At 48.7% G+C, this 19,905-nt stretch overlaps 1 protein-coding gene across 1 annotated transcript; it reads left to right on the forward strand.

The window, feature by feature from the left end:
* The first annotated feature begins 123 nt into the window (after window positions 1-123).
* Window positions 124-18,118, forward strand: LOC106144652 (zinc finger protein 398). The gene is made up of 6 exons (XM_021727252.3): window positions 124-502; window positions 3,262-3,615; window positions 4,749-4,875; window positions 5,847-5,942; window positions 9,451-9,567; window positions 10,468-18,118. The coding sequence occupies exons 1-6, from the start codon at window positions 485-487 to the stop codon at window positions 11,592-11,594; spliced, it is 1,839 nt and encodes a 612-aa protein (XP_021582927.2). The 5' UTR covers window positions 124-484; the 3' UTR covers window positions 11,595-18,118.
* The last annotated feature ends 1,787 nt before the right edge of the window (window positions 18,119-19,905 follow it).

Here is a 19,905-nt window from a genome sequence, read left to right on the forward strand (position 1 = left end):
TTTTGTAGGAAGTGAGCGGCCGCACTGGCCAGTCACAGCTGGCGACGCCCGTGGGTTGCCTGGCCCGGGTAAAGGCAGCCCCTGCACCTCACACTCACACCTGCCCTGGCGCGCAAGGCCGGGGCACAAGCTGCGGGACGAGCTTCCCGGCCAGCCAATAAGGCGCAGACTCCGGGCCGCAGGGGCCTTACGCACGCAGGCTGGGGGTGGGGCCTCCCAGGTCGGCCAATGGGGAGCCAGCTCTGCGTGGGGGCGGGACCCAGCTGTGGCTCTACGGCCGGGTGCCTGGAAAGCGGCGCTCTTGCTCGGACCTGGCTTTCTACCTTGCGTTTAGGAACATTTGTGGCTCCGCGGTGCCGGGTCTGTGTGGCGAAGGCAGGGCCCAGCTCGCGCGCCAGCGGAGAGGACCGGGCGGGCCGGCCTGTGTGGGGCCACGCGCAGCGGGCGACAGTGACTTCCGAGCCTGACTACACAGCGCAGGACCATGGCCCAGGTGGCTCCGGTAAGGACGCCCCTCAAGGTGGATGTAGGGGCTTGGAGCCGAGTCCTGAATTCGTCAGGATGTCCTACCGGCCCTGCCACCTTCCGTAGTGGGAAGGATGCGTAGGGCCACACGATAAAGTCCCTTTTACTTGGCCCCAGTTTCCTCGTGTAAAGAATAGAGCACTCGGATTTAACCACGAGATGCCTGGCTCAGTGGGACCAGGTGTGGGGGGAGGGAATGTGGGTGTCCGCACTCCCCAGGCTCTCCAAGGCTTCTTTTCCTGGACGTGTCGTTAGGGACCAGCCCCCCACCCCCACCACGATTGACCATCTCTGAGGGACTTTCCACCCCATTATCTCATCTTTTTCCAAGCTAGTGTTACCGCTGTTTACTGGTGACAAGTCCTTGCTTCCCCAGGGCTGAAGTATAACACCAGAGAAGCACGCGGAGGAAAGTGGGGAGTGGAAAGCAGAAGGCTTTACTAAAGGACAGCAGAAAAGACTTCTCCCTGGAGGAATCCGTGGAAGTGGGGGGAGGTCTTCCCTTTTGATAGCGAACGTCTTCTTTTAGTCTGTCTTCCCACATTCATGTCTTTTGTTTCCCTTTTTCTTGCAGTGATAGAATGCAGGTGGGAGATTTGGTGGGCTGAAGGAGTAATCTAGGCTGGAAGGGCCTGGGGTGGTTTTTGATTAGTACCTCTGTTTGCTGGGAGATGCTTCATTAACAATTCTTTAGGATGGGGTTTCGGGCCTTGGGGACATTAATATTTCAATTTCCCCTAGTGCTGCTCTGCTTTCCTGGATTCCATTCTGGTAATGGTCTCCATTTTCTTTATCTTATTGGATATTAGACCCGATTTACCTAACTACACTAACTACCTATCTGTAAATCTGGCTTCACCAGGTCTAGTGCCACGGTCTGGGGAGGGTATATTTGTCTCATCAGGCCCTCACATCCTCCTGGGAGCCAATCTTATCCCTACCTGGAGAGTACCATGAAGGTCTTCCAGACCTGAGCTCCAGTCAGGATGATTCCTACTGGAGCTTGCCCTTGTTTTCCAAGATTCCCTGGGAAGTCCCTAATACAGTTACTGGGAACAGATTTGCATTATGCATGGTTAGTGTTTTAGGCTCAGGTTTGACCTAGGCCCTCTGTGACTGGTGTGACTAAACTGTTGTGTTTTTTTGTGTCTCAGAAGATAGAGGACATCTCCTGGTAGCAATAGCTTTGCAGAAATTTTATTGACATTCCTGAATGTCAAATTTGTGGCCGGGCACTGTAGAGAGATAAGGATGTTTGCCCCAAATCTGTGAAGACGATCTGCCTTCTCCTGGCTACATTGTATTGTATGGGTCAGGGGCCAGACTAAGGGATGGCCCCTTGTGCTATAAAAGGTGGAAGGAAGGGACAAATGCCTGGTGAGTAGTAGTTTGAACGTGTGGGACACTTTACTGAGTTGTGTTTGGCAAGAGGACTTTGTCCATGCCCTTTATTTATTTATTTATTTTTAAAAATAAATTTGCATTTTTTTTTATAGAGGGAGAGAGAGAGAGAGAATTTTTAATATTTATTTTTTAGTTCTCGGCGGACACAACATCGTTGTTTGTATGTGGTGCTGAAGATCGAACCCCGGCCGCACGCATGCCAGACAAGTGCACTACCGCTTGAGCCACATCCCCAGCCCCCATGACCTGTTTTTAATAGTATGCTATATGTTGTTATACATCCTGAGTGCTTTTCCATAACTCTAGTGCATTCCATCCACACCATCCCCTTAGGAGGTAGCAGAGCTGTGGTGTCCCTACAAGTGAGAAAATAGAACCCTAGAGAAGGGATTCACCTCCAGTTGTGCATGATTCCGATGACAGGTTAGAAGTTGGTTCAAGGTCTAGTGGAGCTCCATTCCAGGAGTGCTGCCATTATTCCTTAGCTGCCCCCTACCCCCACTAAGGCATTCCTGGGCTTTTTATTTTGTTATTTCTAGTAATGCATGATACAGTGTTCACTTTCTGTGGGCAGGTTATTTTTATTTTTATTTTTTTTTTACTATTTCCTTATTCTGACTACTCTAAGGTGCTATCATTTGTCTTTTTCTGGTCTGTGATCCCTGGCAGCTGGGTATGGCCTCCCAGTGTGATAACAATTACCTTGAGGGCTGGTCTGGTCTACTAGGTGCCTGGGCTTATAAGCACCCAGTTTCCTAGGTAGGGTAGGGAATCACACACCGGCAGATATCAGGTGGAAAGGCCTTCAGGATTATCAAAGTCAGAACAACAGTCTTTCCTGACCTCTGAGCATAGTAATGGGAGGTGAGGGTGTCGTGTACTTGAGGAGCAGATGAGGCAGTGATTTCAGCCCCCTAAATAATAATATAAAAAGGGGTTGGGATGTGGCTCGGTGGTTAAGCCCCTCTGGGTTCAATTCCCAGTACCAAAAAAAAAAAAAAGTAATTAAGTAATTGGCTAAACTAATAAAACTCCATAGAAGGACTAATATTGGAATCCATTGTACTCTGTTTGTGATGATATTGCTTGTTATTTCATTTTCCATTGCTCCTAGTTATGGTTCAAGATTCTTCACACAAAGGCTCTGTGGATTCGAATGTCTGCTGACTTGACCATTTGTCAGGTTGGGTCTGTTTGGTGGTCTAACCAGAAAGGGCTTCTGGCACCTGGGAGAAGTTTCCCCCATTCCAGAGGACCTTAAATTTCTTGTATCTGGGAATGGCATTGATTCCTCTTTTGGCACCTGGCTCACATTCTTGTATCTGGTTGTAGGATTGGCACCTGGGGAGTAACCTCCAGCGAGAGGCCCAGATTCAGTCTGCAGAGATCTCCCTTCTGGCCATCCTGGCTGCTGTTCAGGCTGTGGAGAAGAAGATAGAATCTCAGGCTGTCCAGCTTCAAGGCCTGGAAGTGAGAACAGGGATAGCTGAGAAGAAGCTGGCTGACTATGAGAAGACAACTGTGGAGTTCAGCAACCAACTAGAGGGCAAGTGGGCCATCCTGGGGACCCTGCTGCAAGAGTACGGGCTGCTGCAGCGGCGGCTGGAGAACCTGGAGAACCTGCTGCGCAATGGGAGCTCTTGGATCCTGCAGCTGCCCCCTGGCAGCAAGGGGGAGGCACCCAAGGTACAGGAACTGAGTCAGTAGGGTCCTCACAGGCAAAGCGCAGAGGGGCCCCTTGACTGCTGAAGCCTGATTTCTTGGTACCTAATGCTAGTCAACCATGGACTTTAAGGGTCTTAAAAACATCAGAAGGAAATTGTGACACCAACAAGATGTCTGGGTTGGCAGATGGAATGGGTTTATTAGGAGGGATTTTGTTGTACAGTAAGAGTTGTATGTCTTAGCTGGGTGTGGTGGTGCACCCCTGCAATCCCAGTGACTTGGAAGGCTCTGGCAGGAGGACAGTAAGCGCAAAGCCAGCCTCAGCAACTTAACTGAGCCCTGAGCAATTTAGTGAGGCCCTATCTATCTCAAAATTATATATGAAAAAAGGCTGGGTTGAGGGTGCTGTGGTTGTGATAGAACCATGGTTGTGGTAGAACCGTGCCGTGGTAGAACACTTGCCTAGCATGTGTGAGGCACTGGATTTGATTCTCAGCACTGCATATAAATAAATGAATAAAATAAAAGTCCATCAACAACCAAAAAAAGATTTTAAAAAGGTGAGGGGGTTTGGGGATGTGGCTCAATGGTTAAACACCCGTGGGTTCACACCCTCGTCCCCAATAAAGACAGACAGACTTGTCTTATCCCAGAATGACCTCTGAGAGTAAGACTGGCCTGAGTAGGGGAAGTCACCGAAAGTCCTTCCCTGAAAGCCACATGGAATAAGATACATTTGTGCCTAGAAAAGAGGAGTTGAACAACCAGACATATGAAAAATTTTGCTCTATATGTATTATAAGAATTGTAATGCATTCTGCTGTCATATAAATAAAAAATAATTAGATTGATTAAAAAAACCTGCTTCTGAAAATATATATTGTATATTAAAAAAAAAAAAAAAAAAAACTACCAAGCCAACAAAAAAGGAAAAGAAAAGAGGAGTAACCTAAGAGCCCTGACTCCGAGTCCCTTAGCCACCGGTTCTGCCCATTGTCCAAAGCAAATATGATGGAGAGGAGCTGGCATTTGCCCAGTGGTTTGACCAGCTGTGCCCTCTGGTTGGGGAGAAGGGAGAGGAAACTACAGCTGGTTGTAGCTGTTCCCTGAAGTGGTGGTAACTCACTGTGGGCCTGGGGGACTTGTACTTCCAGGTGCCCATGACAACTGAAGAGATGGCCATGTGTTTCTCAGAGCAGCAGAAGGGTAGCTTACAAGAGCGGAAGAAGGCGCTCTGCAAGCAAGTGGCAAAGGAAAGCTGCAAGACTCTGGGCTCTCCAGGTGAGGGGCCAGGGTGGGCTCATCCTCTGCCTTCGCAGGTAGGTAGATGTCCTTCCTTCCCGTTTTTGGGTCTTATGCAGTGAAACACAGCAAGGTTGAATGGTTTTTCCAAGACCTCAGGGAGGAAAAATAGGGCCTGGCATCTGCTCCTCACTGTCCAGCCCTTTGTGTGACTCAGAGGCTGCTCTTAAGGCATAATTCACTTCTGGGGAGTGAACTATGACCTCCCTACTTAAGTTTATTCCCCTAGGACTCCCTGAACTATGCTCTGAACTCTGGAGTTCTTAGAAAGCTCCTGCTGAATGCAGAATTAATTGTCAGCATTCTTTAAAAGATGTTCTGGTTCCAGAAAATGAGGGCCAGTCCTAACCCTTGAGTCCTCCAGGCCGGTGTGCATAAGGGCCTGGGTGAGACTTGGTTAGGTCTAGATGGTTGTGGCTCCCCTACTCCCCTGCCACCCTGCTTATACACCTGAATTCTCTCATTGCTTTGGGCAAGTGAAGAGTTGGCTATTTGTCCCCTCTTGCCTCTTGGGAGGTTGAAACCCAGGAAAGAATGCTTTGCTTCCCTTTCCTAGCACAAAGCTTCCTTTTTTAGAAGAGGGTGCCAGTGTATTGCAGGAATGCTAGGTGAGAGATGGTGCCTGGCTAAGGGGGCAGGAGTGAGCATGTGGAAGAAAGGCAGCAGCTGACTACCATGTTTAACTGGCTCCCCATCCTGGACCTCAGTTTCCCACAGTGTCACATGAGGTAGCTGGATCAGGTGACCTTGGGCTTCTCCTGACTGAGAGAGGGACATAATAGAAGCCTTTCTTCCTGTTCTTATTGCTCCCACTTCTGGCTGGGAGGCCTCTTCCCACTCCATCCAGTGTCCCAACATCCCACACCATATACTGCTTGAAGAGGGAGCCAAGTGGGTCTTGCTCTCAGCCCACAGAGGAGAGTCCTGTCACTACCTTCTTCTCCCCACAGACACCAAACCAGAGCACGTGACCCCAGTGGAGAGGGGAGATGAGGTGGGCAGCCACAGCCTACCCAGTGCAGAGAGCAGCAAGAGCCCAGGCACTGGTGAGTTCCCGGGGTGCGGGCCTGTCCTACCTGGTTTTACCTGGAACACGTGTCAGTAATCCCCACCTGAATACAGAAGCAGAGCAGGGAAATGAGCTGCTGCACGCCACAGCCCACTGTCGGGCAGATCCTGGTAATGCCTGGAAAATGTGGAGGCATTAAATGTCTCTTGAATGTCCCCTTGGAGCCATCACCGTGGCCTGAAACCACTCTGAGAGCTGTGGGGACAGGCTGAGGGCAGAGCATATACCTAGGAACCCAAGATTCAGGAGGCTATTATAGTGCCTGCAGGATCTTCTCTGAAACCTTGGATGTCATATCTGTGCCCACGGACCTTGGCACCTGCTCTCCCTGCTGAGGTGCAGGCTTCATCCTGAGCTTCCTCCAGGCAGCACTGTCCTCAGGAAAGGACTGAGTGTTACTATAATGTCCCCTTATGGCACTTAACATAGTGCCTGGCATATACTTAGATAATAAATAATGAGTAATTACCAAATGAACAGGGAGCCAGATAAGGAGCTCAGTTTTCTTTATTTTTCGGATAGTAGTGGATCAAATGCAGATTTCAAAGCTTGCTTTTTTTTTTTAAGGTGAGGAATCCTTTCTTCAGATGACATTCAGAAATAACAGGGGAAAGGGAAACTGCTCAGGTCGTTGGGATGGAAACCTTGTTCACTCAAAACACAAAGGATCACGCCTAGAAACCATGCCTTGCTTTTGGAATCTTGTGCTTTATTTTGGGAAAAAGGCTTTGTTTTGAAGCAGACTCTCTGAGTAGGTAAATTAAGTCACAGAGTCACCCCAGAACAAGGAAGAAGGAAGGAAGGTGGTAACATGGGTACTGAGTGGCTGGCATGTAGGCCTGAGGCTAAAAAGTGTTTTTGGACCCCTGCAGGGAGTGGGGCATTGCAGAGAGAGTGAGCCAAGTCAGGGGCCAGGCCATGTGGCAGGCATGCTGGGGAGCTGTGAGTGTGAATGCTGAGTGGGCAGTGGCTCTACTGCAAGATCCAGGTGGCACTCCCTCCACCTGGAGGGGATTTGGTACCCTCTGCAGATGTGGGCAGGACCAGGGCTCATTCAGAGGCTGTGCTGCTCCCAGGCAGATGCAGGGCAGGCTGGGCCTGGCCTACATGTCTCTAGAGGTGCCCCTGGAGGTGCCTACAGCTCCCCCATGGAGCTGGGGCTTGCTGTGGAATGAAGTTAGAGTAAGCATCAGGAAATGAAAGAACGTGTCCTCCGTGTCCTGGGTCATTGCTGTCTTAGCATTAGCACTTTCTTGCACTCCACTCTCTAAGCTTTTCTACTTTCATCTGGAAAGAGCTTTGCTTCCTCCAGGGGCTTGTTCCTAGGAGCTGTGGGCCTAGGTTATGTGGGTGTGAGTCTGCTTTATTTTCTAGAATTTTACACACAGGATCCTTCTATCAGAATTCTGGGAAAGATGTGAACAGAATCCTCTAGATCTGGTCACCGCAGTTTCAACCTGTTCCTCAGGTGATAATGGATGCAGTCAGAATTTTGAGAAGCAGGCTGCAAAGATCCCCTCGTCAGAAACTGGCCAGCCTCTAACCTTTGAGAGTGTCTGTTTTGATGATGCAGATGAATTCTTACAGGAATAGTGCATATGCATTCTTACAGGAATACATTCTCACTAAGCAGTGCAGAGATTGTGTGCGAAGTGGAAGGGCCACCTGCCTGATCCTGATAGCCACCGTGATCATTTTGGTATAAAACCTTTTAGGCTTTTTTTAATGCTCTTACATATATACATGTAATGTAGAAAAAAATAGGGTTTTAAAACAGATATACTATGCTGTTTTCATTCAATGGTTTATGTTAAGGATCTTTTTGTGTTGATACATTTGATCTGCTTCCTTCTCTGAAGACTGGGCTGCTGGGAACCTGCTAGGAACATGGTTTCCAGGGCCCTTGTTAATTGTGGGGCCCGCCTGGCATGTGGCAGTTAGGCATGTGTGGCTGAGCTAGCATCTTCTCAGGTGATTGGATCAGAGGTGCCTCAGTACCACAGAAAGGGACCATGTGTGCCCCTGAATATAAAACCTGGCACATAACTGAGTGATGTGGATGTTGGTGGCTTGTAATGTTATCCACTCATTCATTTATTTAATAAAAAATTATACTTAACCCATATCAAACTCAGAGTAGGAAGAAGGAGTAGTAATTCTTCTATTTTTAAGGCAGGCCTTAGAGATTGGTGAGCTGTCTTGGCCCCTGAAGGACATTGTGTTTTGAAGGCTTCTAAAACGGAGACCGGAAAAAAACTGAACCTAAACAACGAGATCCTAGCTTAAATAAGATAGTGATTGGTTTCTAGCTCCTGACAGGTCGGAGTCACAGGCCCAAGTTCCTTCCAGCTTGTCCATCCACCTTTCCTAGGGTGGGTCTTGTCCTCAGGGCTCACTGCCATGTCTCAGCCATTAACCTATTAAATTCACATGTTTTCAGTTCTGCAAAAATAATAAGTATTTTGATGTTACTGTAAGTGATGTATTTGTTTCCCAATTTAAGTGTTTCTAGGTGTTTCATGTCTGGGACAATGGGAGAAAATGAATGAAGCAGCAGCAAGAGGGCAAGGGGATGCTCTCTCTGTTTAAAAGTAGCACATTTAAAAATGTTACAGCCTTGGTTCCTCCTGTTCTAGATGAAGTTGTCAGAGTTCATATAACTAGAGGAGCAGAGTCCCTCTCATCCCATTTGTTGTCTGCTGGCAGGGAAGGCCCAGAAACATGGTCTTTATTCTGCTGTTCCATGGACCCAGCCAAACACCAGGCACTCTGTTACTACAGGTGGAAGGCAGGTGGTGATGGAAGGCTGCTGGCCACCTGATCACAGCCTTCAGCCAGTCACTCACAGGCCATGCTGTCAGATCAGGCTGGGCAGGCAGCAACCAAAGTTGGCAGATTTAAAAGGGCCGCTGAACAGGCTTTATTGAGATATCACTCCTGGGCAGAACTCGTTCAGACCCACAGAGGGGACAGGGGAAGGGTCTGAGGAGAAACGGAGCAGAAGCTCGACCAGACTGGACTTTTATGGGGCTTACAGCAGGAAGGGAAGGGCTTGGGACAGGAAAAGGTGTCTCTAGGGTCCCTTGCCCCCTTGGATTTGGTCAGGGGAGTTGGCTGAACTCCAGGATTGGCCAGGGGGTCCTGCTGATTGACAGGCCTTAGTCAGGAGATCTGGCTGATTGACAGGCGTTTCCGCCGGCATCTGATTGATGTTCAAAGCAGCACGGGCTGCTTTGTTCTAAGTTGCCACTAAGTCGTCGCCACCAAGTTGCTGCCACCGACCTAACATATACAACCCCAGTTCTCCCGACTCCCTGCTATAGTACTTGTTAGCGTTCCTCGAAATCCTGTGTCTGCTCTGCTCTTACTGGGATCTGTAGTTCTGCTGGTAGTGCCTGCTGATGGCTGGTTCCAGACTGTGACTGTGAAAGGAGAGAAGCCCCTTGACCTCTGATGCCCTCAGGACCTTATCCCCTCTCCCTTAGAAACAGAACAGCTGGGATCTCCCCCAGGCAGTCTGCCCTGGATCAAGCAAGAGGAAGAAGAATGTGGGAGGAACCTGCAGGAGGCGACCACTGCACACCCTGCACTCCCATGCTCAGGTAAGGCTCAGAGGGCAGGGCTGCAGGCTGCCTCCCTGGGCGTTGGACCATGGGTCCTGAGGGGAGCCTCCAAGCACCTCCAGCAGAGCCTTCTCCTGCAGAAGTGTCCTGAAGGGGAGGCAGTGTCAGTCAGCCCGTATTGTGTTGTATCTCTGTGGCCTCATCTGTTTGCTGGGGGTGTCGTAGAGTTGCATGAACTCATTCTCCTTTTATTCCTGAAAATGTTTTCTAACTTCATTTTACAAACTAGCTAGTGTGGTGCTAGGCCCAAAGGGACTCATCAATGCATAAGATGTAGATTCCCCTTGTCCCCCACAAGGAACTTAAACAATTAGGAGGAGAGAGATGGTTAATACAGATAAACAGTATAAAGAAAGAAGAGGAAGAGAGCCAGAGAGCCCTTTGGGATTTTTTGAAAATGAGGGAAATTTTCCTAAGAAAAAGTACATCTGCTTAATAATGTGCAGGCAAAGATGTGCTGCATTTGAGCTGTGGCAGACAGGACGTCCTGAAGCCATGTGTGGCATGGACAAGGTGCTTCCAGGGAAAAATATCACTGCCTTGGTCTTGGGAGGCTCCTGGGAGAGCACAGACTGAGAAGGCTTGAAGTGTGGTGAGAGAAAGAGGCCTTGTAGGTGGAGAGGACCCTTGAGGAACAGAGCTGGGATGAACAGGGCATTCAGGTGACATTTGATAGAATAGCTTGGTGTGGGAAATCTGCAGAAGGCAGGGGGAGATCAGCCCAGAAGGGTTGGGCTCTCTGGCTCAGAGCTCACAAGTAGCCACTGTTTGGCTGGTATAAGATTGGCTGGGTCCCTGGAGGCAACCAGGGGCTACTGAGGACAGGAGAGCAAAGGACGAGGGTTCCAGAGATGACTCACTTGCTCTGTCCCTTCCTAGCACAGACCTGGCTAGCCAGCAAAGAGAAGAGCAGCCTGGATGGGGAGTCCGATGTCCTGAAGCCAGCCTGGGCAGCTGAAGGGGGACCTGGCAAGGAGGACGTGCAGGGAGGCGCTTGTGGAGATCTGCCTCATGCCACAAGGGAAAAAGAGATGACTTCCTGCCCTCCAGGTCCCCAGAGCCAGGCTGTCCCAGAGCAGTGCTGGCCCTGTGCTGAGCATGCCCAGAACTTCAGCAGCAGCCCCATAACATGCAGTGCACAGCAGGCGCGCTCACACCACGACCCCCAGCCCTTCACCTGTGTGCCGTGTCCCAAGAGTCTGCTGCAGCAGGCTGCCTTCCCCAGCCACAGCAGTGCTCACACAGCCCAGCGTGCCTACACCTGTGCCCAGTGTGGCAAGAGCTTTGTTCATCAGTCGACGCTCACCACACACTACCGCACGCACACTGGGGAGAAGCCATATGAGTGCGCCGAGTGCGAGAAGCGCTTTGGCCGCCTGTCCACGCTACTGGAACACCGTCGCACACACACCGGCGAGCGGCCGTTCCCGTGCACGCAGTGCGGTCGATGTTTCGGCCGTCTGTCCACGCTGGTGGAGCATCGTCGCACACACACGGGTGAGAAGCCCTTCCCATGTACGCAGTGTGACAAGCGATTCACACGCCTGGCCAACCTGACTGTGCACCAGAGCGTGCACTCCGGGGAGCACGCCTTCCAGTGCACCCAGTGTGGCATGTGCTTTGCACACAAGCCCACCTTTCTGCAGCACCTGCGTGGCCACTCACAGGAGAAGCGCTTTACCTGTGGCCAGTGTGGCAAGAGCTTCAGCTGTCGCTCATGGCTCATGCGCCACCAGGGCAGCCATGCCAGCCATTCGTCCTCTGCTTGTACAGCTTGGGGGAGAGGCTCTCCAAACCATGAGCCACCCACAGGCCTCCTTAGAGGTGCACCGTGGGGAAGGTCCCCCAGTGACCCTTCTGTTCCACCCAGATCCGAGGATATTGGAACTGAGTGGGACCACAGGGTGCACCCTGGGGGCAGTCAGCTGAGTGGCAGTGATCAAGAAGATTTGCGGGGGTCCCTGCATAGTTTTCTTTCTAGTGTGAAGATGGAGAATGCCGGGTAGCACCCAGAGAGCTCCCTAAGGTGACTACTGAGGACACAGAGGTCCTGAGTGCCCCTTGGATCCAAGCTACCGCTCTTAAGGGGAGCACGTTTGTTCTGTGGAGTGTATGGTGCTGCCCGGTAGGACTTGCCGGGGGGCTGTTCTTCCAGGGACTGAGTAGACAAAGTGCCCAGAAGACTTCTTGCTGCAGGGAGGCTATGTGAGGGACTGGAGGCAGGGCCCTCTGTGGGGGGGGACTGTTTGGGTGGGGAGGGAGTGAAATTGGAAGACCTGCTTCCAAGGTAGTGCTCAGTGCCTTGTAGGGGAGTGTGGGCTTGCCCTCTCCTGGCATAGCCCTAGGCTTCCCTGCACACTAACTGGGCAGATTCTGACGTGCTTCCTCAGGTGGTGTCCAGGTCTGACCTAGCCTCCCTTTATAAGCTGGGTCCAAGCGTCTGTCAGGTGCAGAACCAAGAGCCTTGGTGAGTTATTGCAAAATTAATGGGAGTTTTTTGTGGCTCCCAACTTCCTGCTCCCTACAACCTGGAAAGGCAACTTTATGGGCCAGGATGGCCCAGAAGGCTGGGCTCTCTGGCTCGGAGCTCATACGTGACCATTTTGGCCCCCATGAGGTACTGTTTGGCTGGTGTAAGGTTTACCTTTAAGCTGTTGCTGGAGCTGGCAGGCAAAGCTCCAACCTGTGCCTCACTGGGGATGAATACACAAACCAAGGCCTTGTTCTTCGCTGGGACTAGGAGGGCTATCTCCCATCTGTGGCACTGGGGGTAGGGGGGCATAAATGCCAGCATGTGGCATGGGCATAGTGAATGTTGCAGAAGCACTGAAAGTTGGAAGGAAGGAAGGAGGAAATTGTATGTGGTTGGCAGCAGCTGAAGAATCCCTGGTTAGTCTCCATCTCAACAATTTAGGCCAGCAACATGGGCTTTTCAGATAGGGCTTTATGCATAGCTGGCCAGTTTGGAGTCCTGTCATTTTGATAAGGTTCACCCCAACTATGGGAGATCTCAGCCCAAACTGGATTCCAAGATCCCCTAGGATTCTGAGCCTTAGCTGCCAGATTATCCCCTAATCCCCAGTACTTGGAATGTAGGCATGTGTGTTCCTGAGGACTCACTTTGGCGTGCATGGGAGCAGAGGTGGTTGAACTCAGGCGAGTGTGGCAGCTCCTGTACTGCTCTCTGGCTTCCATGTCTCCATCTAGTGTTGGGCTTTTGGAGAGTTCTAAATTTACCACAATTTTAAAACCTCTGTAAAGACATGTATAAGGGATTGTAAGCCCCTCCCCTCCTGACCCTGCTGGACATCATTCTTATTTGTGATGTTGTAACTCTTTGACTTCGGGTTCTGGTGAGCAGTGGTGAATTAGTTATTTTCAACTGTGCTTCTATTTTGAAGTTCTGAAGAAAAGTCCCAGATGGACAACAGTCCAGAACAGGGTTCCAAAGGAAGGCAGAGTGGAAGTGGGCCTGGAGGGCAGTTCCTCAGCATTTAGCCCTGGGTCTGTGCATGGAAAGCCTTGTGTCTGTGGGGTGAATGAGTGGACCCACATGTGGCACGATGCCCAATTATAATGCTGTGGACCTGAAATGCAAAGTTTAGCACTGCTTTACCATTTCCCACCTTGAATAATATTTATACATTACTATGTCATCAAATCTAAAATCCATTAATTGTAAGACACACCTTTATCTTCTGTTTCACTAAGCAGGGAAAAAAGAAAAACCGCACCCATTTCATTTTGACTCTGTTACTAATGCAGGATGTTAAATGTGTCCCATGGGAGACATGTCCCTAAGTTGGGAAAAATACATGTGTGTCAAGTGTCCTTTTAAGAATTGGTTACTAGCTAGGTGGCTGAATGTTTGCGACTCGTTTATTCTTGATAATGCTAGATCAGAAGATTTATTTTTAGACAAAGAGCCTAAATGTATAAAAGTGAACCAGCAACAGCATTGGGTTCTGTCAGCATGGGCTACCAATAATTGCAACCCAGGACTGCTCTTGAGTTTGACTGCCTCATTCCATCTGGAATCCCATTGTTTGTTTTGGCACCAGGAAGTTCAGTTCTGTGGCAGCAACTCCTACCACCAGCTCCAGGCTGCAGACAACAATAACCCTCCCTGGCCTTAAGTGCATACTGACTGCAGGGTGGGTTCTCTGGACCTTCAGACAGTAAAGGTAGTGGGTTCTCTGGGCTCACATAGTAAATTCATCTAACATTCTGTTGTGGACTGAATTGTGTCTTCAAGTTCATGTGTTAAAGCCCAAACTTCCAGTGTAGTTTTTGGAGATGGGGCCTTTGGATGAGGTGATTAAGTTCAGATGAGATCACAAGGATGGGGTCCCCACGGTGGGATTAGTGGCCTTATAGGAAGAGATCAGAACTCTGCCAGGTGGGGACAGGATGAGAAGGTCTGCAAGACAGAAGAAGAGGCCTCAGCAGGACCCAACTGTGTAGCAATGTGATCTCAGCCTTTAGCTTCCAGAACTGTGGGAAGTAAATTCCTATTGTCTAGGCTCGGCAGTCTATGGCAGCCGGGGCTGAGTAAGACACCTTCCTCCCAAAAGCTTCTGGATTCCTTCCTTGTTACTATGCCTTTCTAAACTTTCCACTCCGTTTACTTTAGGCTGTCTTCATGGCCAAATTTTAAGGAGCCATTTCAGCAAATAATTAAGACTGGTCCCAGGTCTCCTTGCTGGAAGGTAGAATCCTAAGTCATGGGGGTGTCATGTCAAGAGTTCCTCCTATCCAGCCTTATAGTTACCCCCTCCCTGATGATCTCGACCCAGGTGGTTGGCTCCAATTGTTGATGGCACATTGTTGTGGGTTGAATTATGTCACTGAAAGATATATTCTGTCCTAGTACAGGACCTTGATTGTAACTTAGGTTGGAGATAAGGTCTTTGTGGATATAATTGAGGTTTCAGTAAGATGAAGTTATACTGGAGTAGGAAGAGACTTAATCCATTAAGACTGGTATGCCTCTGAGAAGAGAAAATATGAAGATGTAGACACGTGGGCAATCATGTGACAATGGAATGAGTTTGAGTGATGTGTCTACCAGCCATAGAATGACAGTGATTGCCAGCCAGTCCAGAAACTAAGAGGATGACCAGAACAGATTGTTTCCTCAATCCTTCATAGGGCATGACCCTGTTGACACCTTGATTTCAGACCTCTGGCCTCCAGAACGGTGGGAGAATACATTTCCATTGTTGCAAGCTCCCTGGTTTGTGGTACTTTGCCCCTAGAGAGGTAAAGGTTCCAGAGTTTTTTTTTTTTTTTTTTTTTTAGAATTTTAACATTTTTATTTATTTTTTTCTTAGTTTTCGGCGGACACAACATCTTTGTTGGTATGTGGTGCTGCTGAGGATCGAACCCGGGCCGCACTCATGCTAGGCGAGGGCGCTACCGCTTGAGCCACATCCCAGCCCCAGGTCCCACAGTTCTTTAGCACATAAATCATTTCTAAGGTGTGACTGGTCATTGGCCTGGGGTAAGTGAGGTTCTAGAGGCACATCTGGAGAAGAGAGAACAAGTTTTAAGATTTCAAGTTCCAAGATGGTGATGATAGAGAACTGAGCCAAATGTAGGCCCTTCATTGAGGGCTGTGCTACTGCACGGTCCATGCCCACAAAGTGGTCCTAATGGTGTTTGAAAGGTGTTTGCTTCACCTGTTCCAAGAACTGCCAAATAGAGTTTCAGACAAAGTGTTCCCCCGGCCTTTTTTTTTTTTTTTTTTTTTTGGTGGGGGCCACTGGGGATTGAACTCAGAGGCCCTCAACCTCTGAGCCCCAGCCCCAGCCCCAGCCCCAGCCCTGTTATGTATTTTATTTAGAGACAGGGTCTCACTGAGTTGCTTAGCACCTTGCTTTTGCTGATGCTGGCTTTGAACTTGAGATCCTGCCTTAGCCTCCCGCTGCTGGGATTACAGGTATGTGCTACTGTGCCCAGCAGAGTGCCTGTTCTTTTTTTTTTTTTTTTTTTTTAGTTTTATTGGACACACAATGTCTTTATTTCGTTTTCATGTGATGTTAAGGATCGAACCCAGTGCCTTACAAGTGCTAGGCGAGCGCTCTGCCACTGAGCCACGACCCCAACCCACTACTGTAATTTTGATGTCATTTCTTCTAGCCTTTTCTGCTCGTATTTTTATACATGCACATATAAAATATAAGCAATTAAGTATCCCACCTGCTAGGAGCCACTGCAAAAGTATTACATTCATATGGAAATTGGACTCCTACTGTTCACCTAGGCCCATTTGGGAACTCAAGTTACAAGACTCCCGGAGAGTTCCCATTGGTTGGGGAAGGATGGTAGGAGGGTGTTCCGGGGGAAGTGGAGCCCCCCCCCCCGTGTCCAGTAGAGACACGGCTTGTTAGGGGGACGTGCGGACCGGCTTGTTAGGGGGACGCACACGGCCTCTCACAAAATAAAACTTTGTTTCAGTTTGACTGGCTTGTGTTTTTGTGCTCAGCCGGGTTGCAGGATCGCAAGCACTGACAGCGACCCATGAAGCGCCCAGCAGGAAGGCGGCAGGTGAAAACAGCAGCGGGCAGGAGCGGAGCTAAGGCTCACGCGGCCCCCGCCGTGCAGCCTGCAGCACCCACCTTCCATGTTTAAGTGCTTCTCATAAATTTGCCCACGCTCTTCCCTCCCTTATGTATCTGTCAGAATGATGGGTTGGAATGACCGCCAGCTTGAATATTCGTTGACTCCTCATGGTGTGAATAATGTCCTAAGTCCTCAACTACCAGCCCCCGCCCAAGCTCATCTGCTGCCACCCACCCTCCCCACAGCATCCAATGTCACACAACAGTAAGAGCTTGTGCAGTTCTCTAGTCTGTGCTGCCCAGCCAGGACCCTTTTGTGATCAGGATGAAGGGATCATCCTCTTTACCTGGCCATGCTCAGCCATGCTTCTGCCTCTGGGCCCACCCAGAAGCCGCCACCCCCAGATGTTTACACGGCTCGCTCCCTATGCACTTTAAGTAGTTTTTCACATGTCATCCCTGACCACTGGACCTAAAATAGCAACTGTCCCCTGCCTCCCTGGCCCTGTCTATTCCCCTCACTCTGCCTCATGTTTCTTCATAGGTATTCATCTGACCTATAATCATTTATTATCTACCCTCCTCCATGAAAGTCAGCTCCATGTGATTAGGTTTTTATTTTGTTCCTGCTCAGTGCCTAGAATAGTGCCTGGCACATGGTAGATGCTTACAAAATGTTTGAGTGATTGGATAAATGTTTTGTGTCTCTTTCTACTAAAATGCTGTGAAAGCTGCTGATAGCAAGATGGAGTCACTTATGGGGGAACTGAAGACAGAAAAATTATATTTCAAATGAAAACTTCATTAGATTGTAGCTTTGTTCATTGATCTTGAGTTATTTTCTACCTGATTGGAATAGATGATAAATTCTTCTACTTTCCCCTAATATCTAAGTCTCTCCCAGTTCTCTAAGATCATTCAATTTGTTTAGTCAGTTACCTTCAGGCTTGCGTTCATGATCTAAAAACTATTATGCAATCTGAATCATCATAGGATCATTATTATTACTTTGTATTATTTTAAAAACTTTGTTTCCTGACAGATTTCTTAGAAATACAAACCTGTTGCCTGTCAATTTTGGTAGAAATACAACTTCTAATAGAATAATGCTGGCCCAGCACTGAAAGATGACAGCCAGTGCCTGTGGAACAAAGTTAAACCTGTCAGTAAATTCTAGGCAGACTTAGCCGGAGAGCCACTCCCTCTAAATCTCCTTGTCATTCAAAACTGGCTAACAGCGACTTGTCTTGACATCAACATAACTATTGGTCATTTCCCCCAGCTCCATATCAGACCAACTGGGACTGGTCCATCTCGGCACTGAGGGACAATCTAAACCCAACCACAAGTTAAACTATTGGTGATGATGCTTTTGGGTACAGATCTGGATCAAAAGGGGGTAATGTGAAGGCTCTTGAAGACAATGTGGAGTCACATCAGACCCAAACTACAAACCACAGTGGAGCCAGGAGGTCATGAGAGGGGATCTCATGCTTGTGTGTCAGAGAAGAAGTATTGCGATGCCTTTCTACATATGTACCTGAGGTAAGAACTAGTGCACGGACTGTCTGACGGCATGAAACATTTCCAGATGAGCTGCTTCTGTGAAGACAGCTTCCCAGAAACCATTAGCATTGCCTGTGACTAATAACCAGCCCCTGTGGGGAGCCTTTCTGACTGATAAACTTGTTTCCAGACAGTGAGTGTCAACTTCTTGCTTTAAAGAGCTCTGCCTTGCCCTCACCTCCTTGGATATTCCTATGACCTCATTGTGCACAGATCCTACATTATAATTCCTGTTCATTCCCAGATATATTTGGGTTTCTCCAGAGAGTTTCTCTTGTTTTGAATAACAATGTAAATTCTTTGAAAGCAAGCATTGTTTTTCTTATCTCTGTATCTGTCTTGTTCAGCACAGTCCCTGGCATTTAGCAGGTACTTAATAAAAGTTTAATGATCTTGTAAAATGGCTACATGGCATTCTATTGAGTGAATGTTGTTAACCATTCTATTACTAAAAAAACATTAAATTACAAGTAATACTGTGATGATACTTATTATTTTCTGTGGATCTTTCTTTTTCCTTTGTTTCTCCCCCCACCCCTCCCCAGAAGAGGTCTCACTATTTTTTTCCAGGCTGGTCTTGAACTCCTGAGCTCAAGCAATCCTACAAGTGCACACCTTTGCACCCAGCTTAGTTTATTTCTTTGAAACAGATTCTCAGAAGTGGAATGACTGAGTCAATAAATATGGTTTTGTTCTGGAAGAGATGTGCAGGGCAAAATATGTGGGAAGTCCCTTGTTTCTAGCCTTCATCTTAAAATGTCAGCGGTAGATTATAAAAACTAAACCAAAAAAAAAAAAAAAAAGAAAACCAACTAATTAATGCGCTTTATTAGTCAGCTTGGGCTGCAGTAACAATGCCAAAAACCAGGTGGCTTCACCAGTGGAAGTTCTTCACAGCTCTGGTGGCTGCAGGTCCAAGGTCAAGATGCCAACAGGTGGCTCCTCATGAGGACTCTGCTCTTGGCTAGCAGAAGGCTCCCCTCTGTCCTCGTGGGTGGAGGTGAGGGGGGCACTGGTATTTCCTGTCTTCTAATAAGAGCACTCATGGGGATCACATAGTCGTCTCGCCAAATTACCTTCAAATACCAGCACTTTGAGTATTAGGGTTTCCACATGAATTTGGGGGTATAGAAACAGTCCGTGCCATTGACCAAGAGTAGAATTGGGAAGGAACATATAACCAGTTGTTTCTTAGGTGTTTGGTTGGCTTGAATTTGTGTTTCCCACCCTCAAAGTCATCAAAATCCCAAACCTCAGCACCTTAGAACATAACTCCATTTGGAGATAAGGTCTTTAAAGAAGTGATGAAGTTAAAGTGAGGCTGTAGAATGGACCTGGTGTCCTTTTCAGAGGAGGAAGAGACACAGGGATGCACATACACCAAGGAAGGGCCACCTGAGAACGGTGAGGAGGAGGCTATCTGTCAGCTGTCAGGAAAAACCTCAGGAGAAACGAAGCCTGCTGACACCCGAGTCTTGGAAGCGCAGCCACCCAGTCCTGGTCAACTCTGATAGCAGGTGGGGTGAGTGGCTCGTGGGTAGAGTGAGTGGGCTGCAGGCTGGCAGGAGAAGGTGACAGACTCCGCTCCCTGCAGATGCCCCCAGGCTTGTCTCCCTCTGCCTGCTGGGCTGCAGAGGGCTCTCCACCAGGACCAGGACTAGCTTCTGTGGTTTTGGAACTATTTGCTGAACCCAAGTCGTGGGTAAGCTCTCTGTTAGATGATGGAGCAACACAAGCAAATAAGGCCTGGAGTGGTGCCGTTAGAGTGCTTGCTTCAGTGGGGTGTTCTGTAAGTCAGCAGATGACTACTCTCCAGCTAGAGCCAGCGTGTCAGCAAATTCAACCCAGAGTGCTTAGAAGTTACCAGTATGTATGTTGTCTTGTACTTTATTATAATTTACAAACAACTAGGTTGGGGAAATGTTTAGACTCCTAGTGTCTCTAAAACATTTTGTGTTTCAATAACTTTTATGTTTACTTTTGTTGTTGAGATGGGGTCTACCTTGTCCAGGCTGGTCTTGAACTCCTGGGCTCATGGATTCTACCACCTCAGCCTCCCAAGCAGCTGGGAATACAAATGTGCACCACTGTGCCTGGCTCTGTATTTATTTTCTGTACTAAAAGATCATTATGTACAGGGGAAGATGGAAGCCCAGTGGGAAGGGGCAGATGTGAGAAGGACAAGGTA

The sequence above is a fragment of the Ictidomys tridecemlineatus genome, chromosome 2, assembly GCF_052094955.1.
Source record: "Ictidomys tridecemlineatus isolate mIctTri1 chromosome 2, mIctTri1.hap1, whole genome shotgun sequence".
In the NCBI taxonomy this organism is placed as follows: domain Eukaryota; kingdom Metazoa; phylum Chordata; class Mammalia; order Rodentia; family Sciuridae; genus Ictidomys; species Ictidomys tridecemlineatus.

What these genes read in the sequence shown, in the direction of transcription:
- LOC106144652 (XM_021727252.3), top strand. An exon ending in CAAGACTCTGGGCTCTCCAG is followed by an intron (nt 4,876 to 5,846) that starts GTGAGGGGCCAG and finishes TTCTCCCCACAG; the next exon opens with ACACCAAACCAGAGCACGTG. An exon ending in CAGCAAGAGCCCAGGCACTG is followed by an intron (nt 5,943 to 9,450) that starts GTGAGTTCCCGG and finishes CCTCTCCCTTAG; the next exon opens with AAACAGAACAGCTGGGATCT.